The sequence below is a fragment of the Hippocampus comes genome, unplaced genomic scaffold, assembly GCF_001891065.2.
Source record: "Hippocampus comes isolate QL1 unplaced genomic scaffold, H_comes_QL1_v1.1 scaffold105, whole genome shotgun sequence".
NCBI classification, from domain to species: domain Eukaryota; kingdom Metazoa; phylum Chordata; class Actinopteri; order Syngnathiformes; family Syngnathidae; genus Hippocampus; species Hippocampus comes.
Genome location: NW_017806235.1, coordinates 1753504 through 1770503, shown reverse-complemented (window position 1 = coordinate 1770503; position 17000 = coordinate 1753504). Strand labels below are relative to the sequence as shown.

Sequence of the window (17000 nt, the reverse complement as noted above, 5' to 3'; positions counted from 1 at the left end):
TCGGCGCACTGTATGCATGACTGCATGCGTGTGTGAGTGTGTGTGTGTGTGTTCCTCTTGAACCCTTATCATCTGTCAACAAAGCCTTGTTTCCACCCAGCGGACGGACGGTTTAGGCGCAGGAAGTACCCCAAGCTGTTCCGTGTCTGACACCTGTCTGTGTGATGGATGGATGGATGGCGTGTGGGAGGGATTCACCGAGTGACGGATGGATGCACAAACTGATACAGGCTCACGCGAGAAGGCGGGCGCACATTTAACCACGGTGGGGTCGCGCCCTGTTATTGCAACCGAAAGAATGCAGGAGGAAGGACGTGATTTGGATCTTGTCTCCTGTGGGCCTTCGTGTATGGCGCCGCCTGAAAATGTGACGCTCCTCCGTAGCTCGGTTCATAAATCCGAAGTGACATCACGGCCTAGCGGGATGTCATCAGTACACCGAGAGTTGGGCTAAATTTACAAACGGCTACTTTGGGAAAAAAAAAAAAAATCCAGAGGCACCCTGAAGCCAACAGTTCCAACATTAGCATGTGAAATGTGGGGGTCTCTCCAACAATGACCCCCGCAAAGCCCCGCCCCCCTCCTCTGTGTCGCACAAAGATCAAGCCTCCAGTCGCACCCGCCCGCCACCCCGCCTTGACCGTGGATCGGGCAGTTGGGGAAAGACAAAGACGGGATAATGAGGGGCAGAGAGAGTGCACCTTGTTGTGATGCCACAGAAAGACCGACTGGTCGGGCTGGTGAAACTTTTCAACGTTAACCTGAGAGAGGCACCTTCGATGGTGACGAAAGAATGCTAAACTGTTACGCCAACAGCTGAACGCTCACTTCTGCCAGTCCGGTTTCTTTCCCAACTTTGGCATCTACCAAATATAAGGAAGCCCGCACGCACGTACACACCAACAATATGCACTCCGACACACACTTCTGTAAGCATGGCTGGGCAGCGCTCCAGAGTGTGTGCGCAGACAGACACCGAATAAGCAAAACCATTTTGTGGCCAAAATTCAACACAATTAAAGGGGAACCCTCAATACAGCATCATTTTGATCATCCACTCGCTCACGACCTTTTGTACACTTCCTCTCCTGCACAGATTACATTTACATGCAGTCAATATTCGGGTTTCTAAAACATCCAGGAAAAAACCGTTAGCCGGAGTAAACATGAGCGTGAGCGGACAGAGTTACTCCGGCATTTGAATATCCGCATTCAAGCGGCGAGGCAAAATGGACGCCATTTCCGTCTTGTTTCTTTCTACTGTCAATCAAACACATTAAATTCATGTCACTCAACACAGGAATAAGGCATTTTTTTTTTTCTCCTGGCTCCAAAAATCTGGATCTTTGTTATGTTTTGCCATGATTGTTTACCTCTGCTTGTGTATTTCCGGCAAGTTGCGCTCCAGACGCACAGACTTATACACACGTATAAGTCTGTCTGCGTACAAACGGTGTTATTCCGATTCGAAAAAAGCGTTTCACACTTGTCCCGTTCGATTGTGTCGAAAGCAATATCGCCACCAGACAAATGTTGACGTTGTCAGACATCTAATTTGATGCTGTGTTACCGCGTGAAAGCAAACTGGCGCTGTGTTGGGTGGAAAAAAGCAAAAGGCGGCTTAGAGTCTCTTCTTTCATGTCAATCGTGATCTGGCTATTTTGCTGGAAGCCTCTTTCACGCAGCCTTTTTTTTTTTTTTTTAGCACCCGTCTCTCTGTCGTCTCATTCCATTTTCTCTCTGTGGTCGATGAGACACTGCAGGTGCGCTGGAAAGAAGCACAAGCATGAAATCTGTCTCGACGGTGGGGACTGGGAATGCAGAGACTGTACACAAAGAGGCATTCCAAGCCTCCCAGGCAGTGAGCGGCCCCGGGCAGCATCAGAAAGCCAAACGCAAGGAGGAGGTGGCGGGTGGGGAGGGGGGGAGTGGGACAAAAAACAGGAGGCTCCGCTTCCATTCTTCAGCCATTCCCATTTCATACTCTCTCTGTTGTTTCTGCCGCGCTCGCCTCGCGTCTCCCCGCCCTGGTTTCCGATCTTTCCAGACGGATCGCAGCTGTCAAACTTTTGACGACTTCATCTCGCTCGGTCGTGACCCTGCACTCTGCCTGTATGGGAGTGTGTGCATGGCTGTCAGTCAAGAGCGTTTGACGTCTTCATCGGGCTCAGTCACGACCTCGGTCTTAACCGGGGGTGTAAAAAAAAAAAAAGAGGGGGAGTTCCTGCACTCTTGTGTTTCTCTACTCGTCCCCTTTGCACCCCGCGATGACCCCCTCTGACGGGGGGCGGGGCAGCTCTGCCTTCTGCTGTCAGCGGCCCTTTTTCAATATCCCGATCGCACCATTCAACATCTAATCCCTTCTTCCTTGCCACGCCTCCCGCTATTATCCACGTCACCCTGTATCAACAGTGAAAACGAGCGTTTAGCATTTCACCAGACGGTCTGAGTCTCCTCTTGTTTTCAGGATTCAGAACTAGTCTGGGGAAAAGAAGATTTGGAATTGATGGTTGGATTAGAATAAGCATCGCAGTAGACGAGGCAGAGGATACCTTCCATCGGGCCAAACTTGACTACGTTTTCATGTCTCTGTTGGCAAATACAACACAGTATGGATAGATCCATCCATTATACGAGCCCCTTATCCTCACGGGACGCATATATATGTGTGTATATAAGTCTGTGCGCCCGGTACGAGAATATTAACGGTGGAAAGTAAGAAGCGGAAATGACATCTATTTTTTTTTGTCATGACATTAGCCGTACGTGGCGGTTTAGATCAGGGTTGATGACAATTAGCATTTAGCACGTAGTCTGTGTCGGTATAGGGAAGTGTTGGCGCCTATGGCATTGATATCTTGCACATCCGTGAAGACGCCATTCATGCCGGCAATTGTACGCGGGTTTCGGAGCTGCCATTCATGCAATGTCTTTTCCGGGGACTTCTCTGCTTGTTTCGGCAAAACAATGCCAAGCCGCATCCGTCGTAAAAGAGTGTGATTCCTTGACTGGCCTGCCAGCAGTCCATACCTGTGTCCTTTTGAAAATGTGTGCCGCTTTATGAAGCTCAAAATGCGACAACGAACACCCGGGAATGTCGCGCAACTGAAGTTCCACCGACAAAGCTTCTCACAACACACTCTGCTATCGAAGTACACTTGAAGTAGCAGGTGTCTTTCAGCCTGTCTCTTGCGCTGACAAAGCGCAGGCGCGAGAGGGAAGAAAATCCAGAAACCTTTCGACCTTGACGCCGGGTGGGAAGAGAGAACGTCTAAATCTCCTCTCCGGCGTCCCCCTTCGCTCATTCCCTCTTCGCACCGCTGCAAACTTAAAATGGGAGAAGGTGCCTGTCTGACACCGCCGGGGTCAAAGACTTCGCTGCGGCGGCATTTGCTATTCACACGCACTTTGATGGATTTCCAGCCAGGCAAGCTGAGGCCGGCCAGCGAGCTGACAGGCGGCGGGAGGAAAGGCAGGAAGAGAGAGCGCGGCTGACAGATAGATGGCACTTCACATCTGCTCCTGGTTCAACGGAGTCAAGGGTTTCTCCTAAATCTCGTCGAGGAGAAACATCTTTCAGACCTTTAGGTCCACCCGGCAAACCTCCTCCCGCCTTTCAGAGTGAACAAACGGCGTAAATGGGGTGAAGGTCTCCAAGAACATTTATCACACACACACACACACACACACACACACCGAAATTTGGCTACTGCTCATCTTTTTGAGAAGAGGAGAGAGAAAAAAAAAAAGAACGCAGTTTTCCAGTCTGCGGATTGCCAACTGGAACCAACCGCAATTCCCTTTATGTCATCGTTTCTCTCTTAAGTCTTTCTCTCTTCTTTTAAACTTTGAATTATGGCACTGTTTGTTATACAATTAGCCTTCTGGGATAGGCTCCATAAATAAAAATGGAGGGAGCAGTTCAGCAAAAGGCTCCCCCAGGTCCCCCCGACTGGTCTCTGACCATCTGTGTGGGAGTGAATAGGGGGAGTGACACCGTGTTGTATGAATGTCTCCACATAAGACTTTTGTCGAATGCTTCACGCACGCAAACACACGCACACGCACACACTCAGTTGTGTTGTCCAAGCCACCAAGCTCTCCACTTCCACGTCATCCACGCCTCAAGGATGATGATGAGAGGTGTGAACAGATTGCATATTTGCTACTGTAAAGTTTGGACCAAACTTATAAGTGACAGAAAGGCAATTTTTTTTTTCTCCCCCTCGTCCCTTTTTATCCAGATGGCGATTCACAATGAGACCTAACAACTTGAGAGTACCGGAAATGGAACACCAGTGGCCAAACTGTTTCTCCTAAATTGACTGGAATTCCTCCTCAAGTCAAATATTTTTTCCATAATGAATTTAGTAACTTCATGACTTTTCATGTTCAATGAATAACTTTAAAAACATTGAAAATGGCGCCATACAATATCGCTTTTAACTACGTTTCACAGTCTGTACAGCGGCACCTCTACTTACCAACGTCTCTTCACACGAAATTTTTAAGTTACGAAACGCCTCAACAGGAAAATATTGCCTCTTGTTACGAAATAAATTTCAAGATACGAAAGGTAAAAATACAGGATGGGCTGCTAGTCGCAGCTCCGAATTTCCTGAACGCAACATACTTATAGCTGCTCTGCCATTGGCTATTACCTAGCATCTGCCTGGCATCCCATTGGCTAAGAGGGACCTCTATCGTGTGTGTCTATACAGAGTCCTCGTCATTCGCCCCTTGGGACATGAGGCTAGTTTTACGTCAATGTGAATCACCCAGAAAAAGTGTTCACCAGTCGGGCGATCGCTCACTATGCTGATGTTTTGCCTTGGACATTTTCAAAGGATTGTTAAAAGACAACAAAAGCAAACGTCCTTGGATCAGTTCTTTACAAAATGGTACACAAAAAACACTTCTGAGAGAGAACATGAACTAAAGAGGGCAAAAAAAAACCCGATGAGGACCCAGTTAAAAGTTAAATGACCATCATTTTTAATCTTTACTCTATCCTTTGTTTGTTACACGATGCACAACTCTCATTTATTGTGCACTAATCTAATTGTAACATGTATTTGTTCCCTATTTTGATGCATTTTTAGGCTTTAGAAAACATTTATGTCTGAATTTTGGGGGCGCTTGGAACGGATTAGGGTATTTACATGGAAAACGTGTCTCTACTGTACTTACAAATTTTTTTAGTGAAGAAATTTCTTCCAGAACCAATTGATTTCGTAAGTGGAGGTGCCACTGAACTATTTTTTAAATTACGTTGATCAAAGTTCAGGAATGGAATCTGTACTTCGACTCTTACCAGTCTATTTTAAACATAAGTATCTGTTCTTCCACTTAGGTAAAGAGAAGGAGTCTGCTCAATTGCGCTGTCAAATCCAATTTGAAGAAAGCAGAGTGCAACGTTTATTTCTGTCATTAGTGTTTCAGTTATAGATAACAGACGGGCATTTGCCAATGTACTTGTGAGCCTTCAACTCAGTTTACTACGTAATGACGGTGTGACAAGAACAGCTGAATTAATGTGCCGTGTTTACCGCGAAAGCCTCATCACTGTCGGCTCGGATGAATCATGCCATCATAATAACCACAAACAAGCTGCTTACCTTTACATGAACTCCCTTTTTCTTCATATCCTGCGTTACAGAGACATCCACCAATAGGAACCAGCCACTCTCCATCGGCACCGCAGTACATTTTGGGCTCTTCTCTCTCCTCTGATTGGTCGACGCAGGACCCCCTAACCTCCACTAAGGACGAAGTGTCAGCCCCTGTCACTGTGTCCGGGAAGGTTGCCAGATTGCGAATAGTCAGCGGGCAAGTTTTGTAGAAAACTCGCACAGACACCAAGGCAATGCAGGCGCCGACATCCTGGAAGGCCAAGTAGAAGCCCTTCCTGTTTGTCACCTTCACGTCCCGCACCTCAGTGTTGAGTTTCATGATGCGGTCACCAACGTCCACCTAGACATGCAAAGATACGATTTACGCAATGCATTAGTCTGGTTGAAAAAGAAATGCCCCCCCCCCAAAAAAAAAAAACGTATACAATTAGTATAGATTTGTGAAAAAATATGAAATTTACCGATTTGAGATGTCCTTTTTTTATTGATCTCAAGGAACATCAACTGATTCCTTTTTCACATTTTTGTGTTTGGTGCAGTTAAAAAAAAAACAAAAAAATATCCTGGATGTCCACTTTCATCCTCAACAAAACGTGATTCATTTAATGGCATTTAATGGAAATCAGTAACACACTGGTTGTGCAAATCCTCCTCACTAACAAATAATCAAATACTAATGAAAACATAAACCCTCTTAGGAGAGGTAATTAGCAAGGCCTGAGAAATATTCCTGCATGGTCCAGCTAAGATAAAAGTGCTTGTTCCACAAATAAAAACATTACAGCTAAGTGCCTCGGGAGGCTTTTTCTTCGAGATAAGAGTGAATTAAAGTGAGCGGGGGCGGCGGGATGAAGAATTCGCTCCTCACCTGAGTGAAACTCTCGTCTGCTGCCACCGTGTCCACCTTAATGAAGCTGCTCTCTTTGATGAAGTTCTCCCTGTCTTCGTTGGACTCGTGGTAGTATAGATTGAACGTCTCCTGCAAGACAAAAGGGATTTAAAGAAGAGAGCCATCTATTCATCTCTGTCGCTGCTCATTTTCCCTCTTTATATGATAATGAACCAAACTGAGCAATGGCGGGAGAGCCAGCCGCGGTAAAATATCATAAATATCCATCAAAAGCTGCCTTAGGGAAATTCGATCCATGCTTGCATCTACACTGGGGGATACATTCCAGAAATGCCACAATAAGTGAGACCATATGGATCGTTTTTATCGTTCGCACAAGCTTGAAACACATTCGCACAACTCATAAAATACACGATACACTAACATACAAGTATAAAACATTCAAAATGAATGTATTTTGGTGTTTGTGTTAGACACATGATGCGCCTTTAAGAGGCGGGGCCTAGTGGTGTGGTGTGTGGCATGTGCGAGGGCAAACACTCTCAAACACAGCCTGCTCTCAAACAGAGAGATTAAAATGATAATTATATTGAATGTAAAGAATTAAATCGTTTGTGGATCATAATTCATTCATTGCGGATCTTTCTGGTGTGCGCAACTTGGCCAGCGGGTGGCAGCATAATACAGTCATGCAAACAAATAAAGAAGAATCTCAACGGCAGCAAGTGATTCAGTAATCTGCAGCAATGTTGTTGTTTTTTTTAGAGGATAAAGAATATATGCCCGTGAGCATTGTAATGTCTGTCTACATAAGTGGCGGCACCGTTGTTGTTGAAATATCTGTCCCTTAAAAAGTCATTACACCGCCACGTAAATGCTATTTGTCTATGACCCTGGTGTTTCCTATTGTGCCTTAGCATTAAGCTGTAGTTATGTGCTTGCTTCAAAAACACAACACGTAATTCTCTTTGTTATATGTTTAGTTTGACGGTGAATATGAATTGCGACTGGAAATAAACCTTTTTTTCAAGAGTAGTTCTGATAAACTGCTACTTGTTGTGAAACGAGCAGAGTTGAGTTTTTAAGCCATCCATCCTGAAGTTAGCATCCATAAAGAAAATCAGGTCACTTGCATCTTGAGTATACTATATATTGTACAATCCCATTAAAAAAAAAAAAAAGAAAAAGAGAATACGATTGGAATTATTCAGAGACTTCGTACCTTGCAGGTGCCGGTGACCCCCGGCAGGCTGTTGCAATCTCTGAGCGTAAACTTGACCTCCACGTAAACCCTCTGAGCACCAGACCTGGGAATCCAGTCCGTCCTCAGCCAGTTGTTCTGGTTGGGTTGCAAGACGTTACACACCTGGTACGTCCTGATGGGTATGTTCTTCTCATCCATGATGCTCACTTCTTCCCACTGCAAATCCACAACCCCACATTTAGTCTCTGCGGCTGTTTAGCAGTAGCACATCCAGCATGACAATGCAGTGGAAAATCAAGAGAACAAAATAATAGCATTCAGATATATCAAATATCCATCAGTTATCTAATCCGCTTATCCTCACAACGGTCGCGGGTGTGCTGGAGCCTATCCCGGCTGTCACCGGGCAGTAGGCGGGGGACACTCTGAAGATATATAAAATAGACTTTTCAAATTAAAATCCAATTCTTTAAATGCAAACTCTTGCAGTGCCGCCGCTATGTCTCATAGTTCTTATGTTGGCTGCTTTTTTAAATTTAAAACATCCATCCATTCATTATCGGAACCGCTTCTTACATTATTTGTTTGATTTTGTTCCTACGTTTTATAGTAGCAAACTTTTAGACTTAAGACAGTTATATCGCAGTTTTCAAATGTCGACAGTTCTACCTGGCAACAGGTGTCTAATTTCTACTGGCTATATTGTCTCCGATTTGTTTGTTTGACCATGGAGGGTGGCGATTTAGTTCTTATTTTATGACAATAAAAGGAAATAATATATCACCAACTACAAAAGTTATTATTAATCAGTGTATGTATTCCACAACCTCAGACTCAAATGCTGCCAAGTGGAGATGCTTTGAAATGAAGCTGCCAGAAAATGAAACCCGGGAGAAATAAAATGCGGTTAAAAATAAACCTCATGAGCATGAAATTGTCTTTTGCTCTGCAATTTCAGACACCATTTCTCTAAATGCTCTCAAATAAATCATTTCACGAAACCGTGCATGCTAGAAAATTCGTGTAAGTCATTTTAAAAAAATATTTGATCAATATGCATTGGTCTGTTACGCTAATCCGCATACAAAACCAATGGACGGTCAAATAAAAAAAGAGGAAGTCAATCCCAAAATGTTCCTGACAGTAATATGTTCTTTGCTCCTCCACTAGTCTAGACTCGGCATTCTGATTAATATTACGTTTGCGGAAGATGAGTAAAGCAGCAAAATCCACTCGTTTTTAGCTATCTCAGGGGGCGGTCATTTTGCCACTCAATGTCATCGAACATTGACATCACATTTGCTCAGAGCTCAGGTCATGACCAATCACGGCTCACCTCTTTTCTGAGGCTGAGCCATGATTGGTTGTTATCTGACCCCTGAGCAACTGCGATATCATTTTCAGTCAAGAGCAAGTGGCAAAATGTCCGCCGCCTGAAATGGACCCAAAAAAAGAAAAAAACAGGTCAATTTTATCGCTTAAATCATATCATTATCAATCAGAATATCACATTTAGACTAATACATCTTCATGGAACATATTATTGAAAAGAAAAGTTTCCGGTTGACTTCCCCTTTGTTTCTTGATTTTGGTCTAAGTAGAAAAAAATCCAAGAAGTGAAATCGTTAAACTGCACATATTTCCCATGTTGCATGGTCTAAATGACTGCAGCCATTCATTGTTGCATCACTATTCTGCTGCGGTATCCCATTTCTTGCCACTCCATTTTTTTTTCCCAGCCACATTTCCATGCAAGTGAAGCAGGCTCAGCCTTCACCGCATCATCCATCTCAATAGACGCAGCCACTTGCCTTGTACCGCGACCCCTCAAATGACCGCCGAGCCTCCCAACTCCAAATTGGCTTTTTATTGCCACTGAATAATAATCTGCTCTCTCCCTACAACCCAGAGCCACACAAGCTTAAATGTGCCATGTCCAACGAGGGACAACGGGAGGGGGAGCGCGTGAAAGAAGGAATGAGCGAGCCTGCTCGTGCGCTGGTGACAAGGCGAACTGGCGTGTGTGTGTGTATGCGCGCGATGAACTCTCATCAATATGCCATCAGTGCTGATCTCCTCAGTTAGCTAATTATGGCCTTTAGTGCTACACATCTATTAGTGAATTGATGATTAGACATTAGACATTGTGTGCGCGTTGGTGAGGTCATTCTACCAAACTAACTATAATTAACTTATGAGCCCCTCAAATACAGTATCGGTACTGTGTGTCAATGTGATTGCCATCTCCTCTTTTGGGGTGCCAGTGGGTCAATCTGTAAAGACTTGAACTAAGACGTGAGAGTGGAGCAGTTTCGTTAACAGGACAAACTGTCAAACACACAAATACAAATTGAGAATTCTCGCACGGTTCTGCTGTAGACCGCAGCTCACGCCCAGACCCCCACACTGAGACTGAGTGGCCAATATGACAACAGCTCCTGATATCCCTCACTGGCCAATGCCCCGGCACATATCCACCACACGAATACTACAGTCCATACAGTAATTATTTCTTTTTCATGAACACCTAAACTGCACTGTACATATTTTTTGTTTGTAGCCCCCTCCATCTGATATTTGAACCCCATTTAATGGACTTCGCAATTGGGTGTTTATATTTTGTTTGGTTTACATCACACCATCCAATGGTCAATATTAACATCGCCATGAGCATTATCATCATTTAATCAATTACTGCCGTGAACTGAAGTAAAATGGAGCTGGCTGAAGCCAGCGGCGGAGCTGTCGACTCAGTCTCGACGTTGTTGTTTGTGACCTGAAGATATTCGCTAAGGTTTCAGCCATGCAGACTTTTACTATGTCTTAACTGCTCTGGGCAGTTACGGTGCGGAAACAAGAGTTCAGAACAATCAAATGGTTTCTCCCAACCCTTAATTGCAACGCGACACACTGGTGGTGAGTGATGTGAGTGAGTTCCACCCGGGCTACCACGCTAAGACTAAGTTAGCACATCGATATCTCTGCATGACATCAGTTTTCACATTTGCTGGACTGCCAATCTCTCGTTTGTGTTTAATTTGTCATGCTCATGTTTATCAATGTGAACGAGTGATCTGCATCGTAGTTTTCTTTTTTGATCAATAGAATTAAATGATTTCCACATTGTCTTTCAGAAAAGACAAGAAATGTCATCACGTGCCCATCCTTTGTAGATGCATGCATTTTCAGACCACTCAAAACAATTTCTATACATCAAATTTGTCTGCAGCCTATCCCAGCTAACTTTGAGTGAGGTCCACCCTGCACAGCCAATTGCCAGGGACGCATATAGACAAACAATCACTCACACCAATGGAAAATCGAGACTGATCAATGAACCTAAAATGTGCATGTTTTTTTGCACCGCCGGAGGAAACTAGATTATCTCCATAAAGGCCATCGTATTGGTGTGTGTCCGGGATCATCATGAATAAAATGTGTTTTGTTTTATGATTACTTCTGATCTTGCACCGGGTGTATTATGTGATAGATTTGTTTCTCTACATTATAACTGTTTTCAACGATATGATCACAGAGGGAAAAAAAAAAATCTGATTTTTTTTTTTTTTTTTTGCACTTCTCCTAGTTAAAAGCTCCAATAGAGAGTTGAGCTTCAAGAGATGAAAATTTTATGACCGGTATGATGGCCCATGCTTCGGAGGGTTAATGTGCAGCGCAAGAGTGTACAAGGGCACGAGCGCGCTTCTCGCGTGGCAGGCGTGTTTTTATGTGTGGGTGTTTGAAGGCCGGGCCGTAAAGAAAAATGAGGTGTGATGCCTCCTTGTCTCGACTCATTTGGAGTCTTTGTTAGCTGAAGAAAAAAAATCGCAGCTGCCAGGCGGGGGGAATAAAGCTTTGGGCCTGCAAAGAGATCCCCTGTGATATGTGTATTTGAAGCAAGAAGATGCAGAAAGTGTCAGAAGGGCTGAGGGGAGCCGGGGGGAGGGTGGCGCTTGTAATCAAAAGCTCGGTGTGTGCGGACCAGGACCTTGCCAATCAAGTGGCCTGTGAGAGAATGAGCGTATAGAGAACCAAGAAACCGGTGTCAAGTTCAGCAATAACTCTTAAACCAACAACGAGGTGAGAGAGTCAATGCACGGTGAAAGCAGACAACGGTGAGATTTTTCACAACGAATTTTAGCTAATGCGTCGCAGTTAAAAAAAAAAAAACAACAAAAAAAAAAGTCTAAAGAAATGACACCCACCACCAGGCTGCTTTATGCCACGTGGCGTGCCGAACACAATGCCAACTAGCTCATCTTAGCACTTAGGCTGTGTGGACAGCTCATTTTCAAATCTGTGGGATGAATATTTAGTTTCCAGACCTCATGTGTGCATGTTTGTGTGCGTTGTCCAAAAAGCCAGCAGGTTGTCCAAAGTGATTCTGATCAAAAAAAAACTAAAAAGGAGAAATCGAGAGCTCCCACTCACCCCTCCTTCTGAGGGACTCGCTGCCCATTTCAGCTCTCCTGGCACTGTCCTGGTATCCAGCAGGGTCACTAAAATGACACATACACTGTCAACAATAGTTCAATTAAAAGAAAAAAAAAGAAAGAAATGTGCAGTTTAAAGAACCGCGATATATCATTTTACTAGATTCTAATGTGGATTTAAGAGACACCTGTATGTGACTCAGTAAGCTACGCTCATGTTATTCATTTTTTTCAGCAAAGGATAAGGAATACAATCGATCTGTTCATCCCACAAACACTGAAAATCCATATAAAAGTGATGCCCGATGAAATACAATGGGGAGAATAATAATAATTTTATTTATATTAATTTTTTAAATACCCAGACAACGTTCAACATATGTTTCCCACAAAAAAAAACTAGATATATACACATAAAATCCATCAATATGTGAATCCGCGGGTGCCAAACTGCATATATGTGGGCAGTCAATTGAATGTCTATCTGTGCTGATACACCATTTGTGTTCAAATATCAGTCATTTTAACATTGCCACGTTTGATGTTAGCCCAGCCAGGGCGTTTTAAATGGTTTGTTAGCACTAAGCTAAGTGGGCTATCGTAAAACAGAGTGGTTGCTTTCAACTGAGAGTGGCATTAACAGCAGCTCCTTTTTGAAGTCTTTGATCTATCTATCTATCGATCGATCGATCGATCGATCGATCGATCGATCGATCTATCGATCTATCTATCTATCTATCTATCTATCTATCTATCTATCTGTCATCACAAGCCACCACTTAATAGAGAAATAAGCCATCCATCAAATTTTCGAACCACTTATCTTATACCAACAAAAATATTGGGCCACCTTGCTGAGAACAAAAGGAGCATTTTACAATTATCCACATTTGTGGCGAGACTTTTCTCCAAGTTAGAGTGTGTCTGGGGAATTTTGTCAGAGATCACTGATGTCGGGTATGAGTGTAGTCCTGGCTCAGCATTCCTGCTCTCACTCATCACTAACGTGGATGACTGTGTTGACCAAATCTCACCTTTTGGACTTTTGACAAAAATGCTACGGCCATTCCCATGCCACCCCCCCCCCCAACCTCCAAAATTTCTGGATAAGGTAAAAACAGATTTGTTGTCATTCAAATCCAAATGGAATGTTTGATTAAACGGTGTCCGAAAACTTTTGTCCTATATGTACTTTACACAAACTGTAGGTAAGGTTACATGAGCGACAAGGTGGTCACATGCAAAAGATTTCAAGACGATCCATTCACATGACACATCCCAAAGTGCTTCGAGATGCATCACGACGCAAGGAAGCAAAAGAACGCTGCAAATGTTCCAATCTGTCAACTTTTCACCCTCACAGCTTTTCGTAAAAGCGAACCATCAGCGCGTACGGAGCGCACACAGCCTCGCCTCGCCTCGCCGCGCAGCAGACAGTCACACGGACACCTTACCTTCATTGGCCGGATAAATCCTCGTCCTTGAACTTGAAACTAGAGTTATTATCCACATAAACGCCGTGAATATTCGCCCTATATGCGCAGCCATGTGTGACGAAGGGATGCGTGCCTGTTGGCCGCTGGCTGTGCGCGCTGGCTGCGGAGGATCCATCCCAGTGGGAAAAGTGTGTGTAAATGAAGAAGCCAAGAGTGTGTGTGCGTGTGCGTGGTGTGCGTGCGTGTGTGTGGTGGGAGTGAGTTGGATGATGTGGATAGTGGGGCGGTCTCACACTCGCGTGCTTGCCGTAATGGTCATTCAAACTACACGAGCCAAATGGAATACATACACGAAAGACAAACATGAACGAATTGTACGTTATAAAAATGTGTGTGTTGGTCAAATGTAAAAAGATCGTTATTTGGAATGTATTTTTTTTTTTTTTAATGACGCTCTATTTTTAGTTTAAAACACCTCCAAACTGGACGACAGACCCGAGATAAATATTTCATTCGCTCTATTTCTTGCACTGAATTTATTTTTTATAAAGGGGCATTCCATGGAGACGAATCCATAAAACGCCACACAAAAATCACACGATTAAGCTTTTCAGGACATCATCTCGGGCGTTTTAAGGTTTGAGGTGACTTACTGGTTATCTCCACAGCATCCCGAATCCTGTCGATTCAGTACACGTAACTACAGCTCCCCCTTTTGGTAGTTATTGTTCATGGAAGTTTTCCAAATGTCAATCAATTCATTTTAGACGATCGGCTTTTATTGCGTTTATTCTGTACTCGTAAAAGACGTAAAGTAATGGTCCATCCTGGAATAATATAACCGCAACTGCGAGCATTTGGGCAAGGAAGGGAAAAAAAATAGCACAGGACTGCACGAAAACACGGCAAAGCAAAACAAAGAACAGCCTCGTGGCCTGTCCTCCTACACTGTCCCCTTCCTCAAAGAGAATTGAGAACAATCGCTCTTGTGAAATCACAGCAAGTAATAAATGTTAAGTTACAGCGAATCGTCAATTTTTTTTTTATTTTTTGCTTTCTTGTAATTTAACCTCTGGGAGGCGTTGAATGACATTTTTTTTGGAATGGACTACCATGTGATGAGTCAAATAATAAAGAAATAATTTTATTGTCACTCGCAGTTTAAGTGTACCGTCAAAACATAAAATAAATAGTTTTGATTAAAAAAAACCACACATTGCCTGAAAGACTGCTTAATGCTAACGCATAATGGGAAACGCCATAAGCAGGCTAATGAATAACATCAGTTTTGCAATTTTATAACTCTTTCATATGTTTCAGATATTTGAGCACAAACGGTGGAGCAACTCATGTAAACAAACAATATACTAGGGTTCGCGCTCCCCGTTCACCACGTCGTCAATGACAAGTTGAAACTTATTATCGACGAGATTTTAGCCCAATTGGCTAAGAGGTTTCATGGCCCAGTGCCAACCCTGTATCCAGTAACAATACTTACAGGCATACAATATATACTTTATTCTCTGCGAAGAGAAGATCAGACTAACTGGCTGTGCTGCATATCTGTATTTTACCACCCCCGGGTGGCCAAGGGAGGCATGGCAGAAGGAACAGCACAATGCCAATTGAATTGAAGCAAATATGTAGCAAAAAAACGATGCAATTATAGTAATATTTATCTTTTAAAGTACAATACTGGAGTGCTATTATCCATCAAAGACATTCGAAGATATTTGTTCAATTTTGGGGGAGGCTAGAACAGGGATTATACGTATCTCAAGGCAACACAGTATCAAGATTGTTATTGTCTCTATGTTTTGCATTTGCATTCCCCAGTCTCCATCTTGTTTTTGTCTTTGCACTTGCTTCGCCGAACCCATGTCGATCCTGTGTCAGGCATTCTAATGAGCCCAGAAGAGCATCTGGCGCTTTGAGATGCCGACATAAAAAGCAAGTCCCGCATTCGATGTGCCACTCCACCCACCATCTACCATAATACCATTTTCACGTTTCTTTCTCCCCCAATGCCGCGATCGACTGCGCAATCACAAAGGCCAAATTAGCCCCAAACAGGGAACGTGATTTCGCCCGGGAAGGTTCAACCAATGGCGTTGGCCGGCAAAAGCCGAAGGCCTGTGGTGTAAATGGCGTGGGTGGGCGGTCCTTGGGCGAGCTGTTGTTTCTGGTCATTTGTGTCACCAAAGTTTTGATTGATGACTGTTGGGATGTATTTCCCACTCTCTCTGGAGGACAGGGGGTTCCACAGCGGGTCCCTGGCACTCCATCGTCCAAACACACACAAACACACACGCACACACACACATCTTTTGTTCAATTTTGGTCCCCAGATGGCTGCTGCCCACACATCTGTATTGTGGGTCTCACACAGATGGTGTGTGTTTGTGCATTTTGTATTAACACGGACGCCCGCAGTATTGCTCAGTATCTAATACGATACAGATCAATACAGGAAGGACGACTGGAGGAAATAAAACAGTCTCCAAAATGTAAACGTGAGAATGTGTGTGTGAAAAAAAAAAAGCCCAAGGGACGCTAGGTGTGTGGGCGGCAAAAGAGACGAACAAAGGAGGCTGGGAAGAGATACCGGGGACAGCACACTGCTCGTGAGGAGCTGATTGGATGGGTGGGCGTCGGTGGAGTATGGATGCTGATGGTGATGGTAGTGGGGGAGGGGGTGGGGTGGGGGGGGGGGTTGTTGGGCATATGAGAAGGATCTTCCCTCAAAGCCTCGCTGAGATATTCCTGGAGCGATTCCGGATTTCTCTCAGCTTGCAGCCCAACATGGAAGGCCGCCATCATTGTGGGAGCTAAATATGTTGACAGCCTCATTCCCACCAAGCAGTGGGATGCGATGCAATTTTAAAGACAGGTGGTCGGAAAAGAAGACTGGTTAACAGCAAATTTTCATCAGAAGTGGCTTTTTGTGTCCCAAAATGTATTTTTGATGTTGTTGGATAGATAGAAGGATCTATCTATCTATCTATTTATCTATCTATCTATCTATCTATCTAGCGAGCTAGCTAGATTTATCTAGCTTCATACTTTAACTGTGCTGCCTTGTTCAAACCGGCCTTTCGTAAAAGAGTGAGGTTCGCGATTGGCTTCTTGTGCTCATGGGAACGTGTCTCTGTGTTTGTGCGAGTGTGTGTGTGTGTGTGTGTGTGTGTGTGTGTGTGTGTGTGTGTGTGTGTGTGTGCGTGTGAGGGTTTTCATTGTTCCTCTCCTCCTTATCTGCTGCCTTGGCGGAGAGCCTGGACCGTGTTCCCCTCTCAGTGATGTGACCCGGCTCCTCAGATAACAGATCACCCTAAAAATATTTCTCGGTGCACCTCTTCACTGTTCCCCTCACCTCTCCTGACGTGAGGTATCCGCTGTAGCCTGCCAAGGCTCTGCCAGACTAAAACACCCCCGGGCACCTTCTGA

General features: G+C 44.2%; 1 protein-coding gene across 2 annotated transcripts in view; it reads right to left on the bottom strand.

The window, feature by feature from the left end:
• Positions 1-17000, bottom strand: part of LOC109507460 (ephrin type-A receptor 4-A-like) — a 34855-nt gene that overhangs the window by 14954 nt on the left and 2901 nt on the right. Inside the window, exons 1-5 of one of the 2 annotated variants that reach the window (XM_019856897.1) lie at positions 13575-13887; positions 12119-12186; positions 7706-7903; positions 6502-6612; positions 5619-5973 (exon numbers count right to left, since the gene is read on the bottom strand). In XM_019856897.1, coding sequence (XP_019712456.1) covers positions 5619-5973; positions 6502-6612; positions 7706-7903; positions 12119-12186; positions 13575-13731 — 889 coding nt within the window. In that variant the 5' untranslated portion in view covers positions 13732-13887. Of the gene's footprint in view, positions 1-5618; positions 5974-6501; positions 6613-7705; positions 7904-12118; positions 12187-13574; positions 13888-17000 lie in introns of those variants that run through there. The other variant, XM_019856898.1, reaches the window with a different exon arrangement.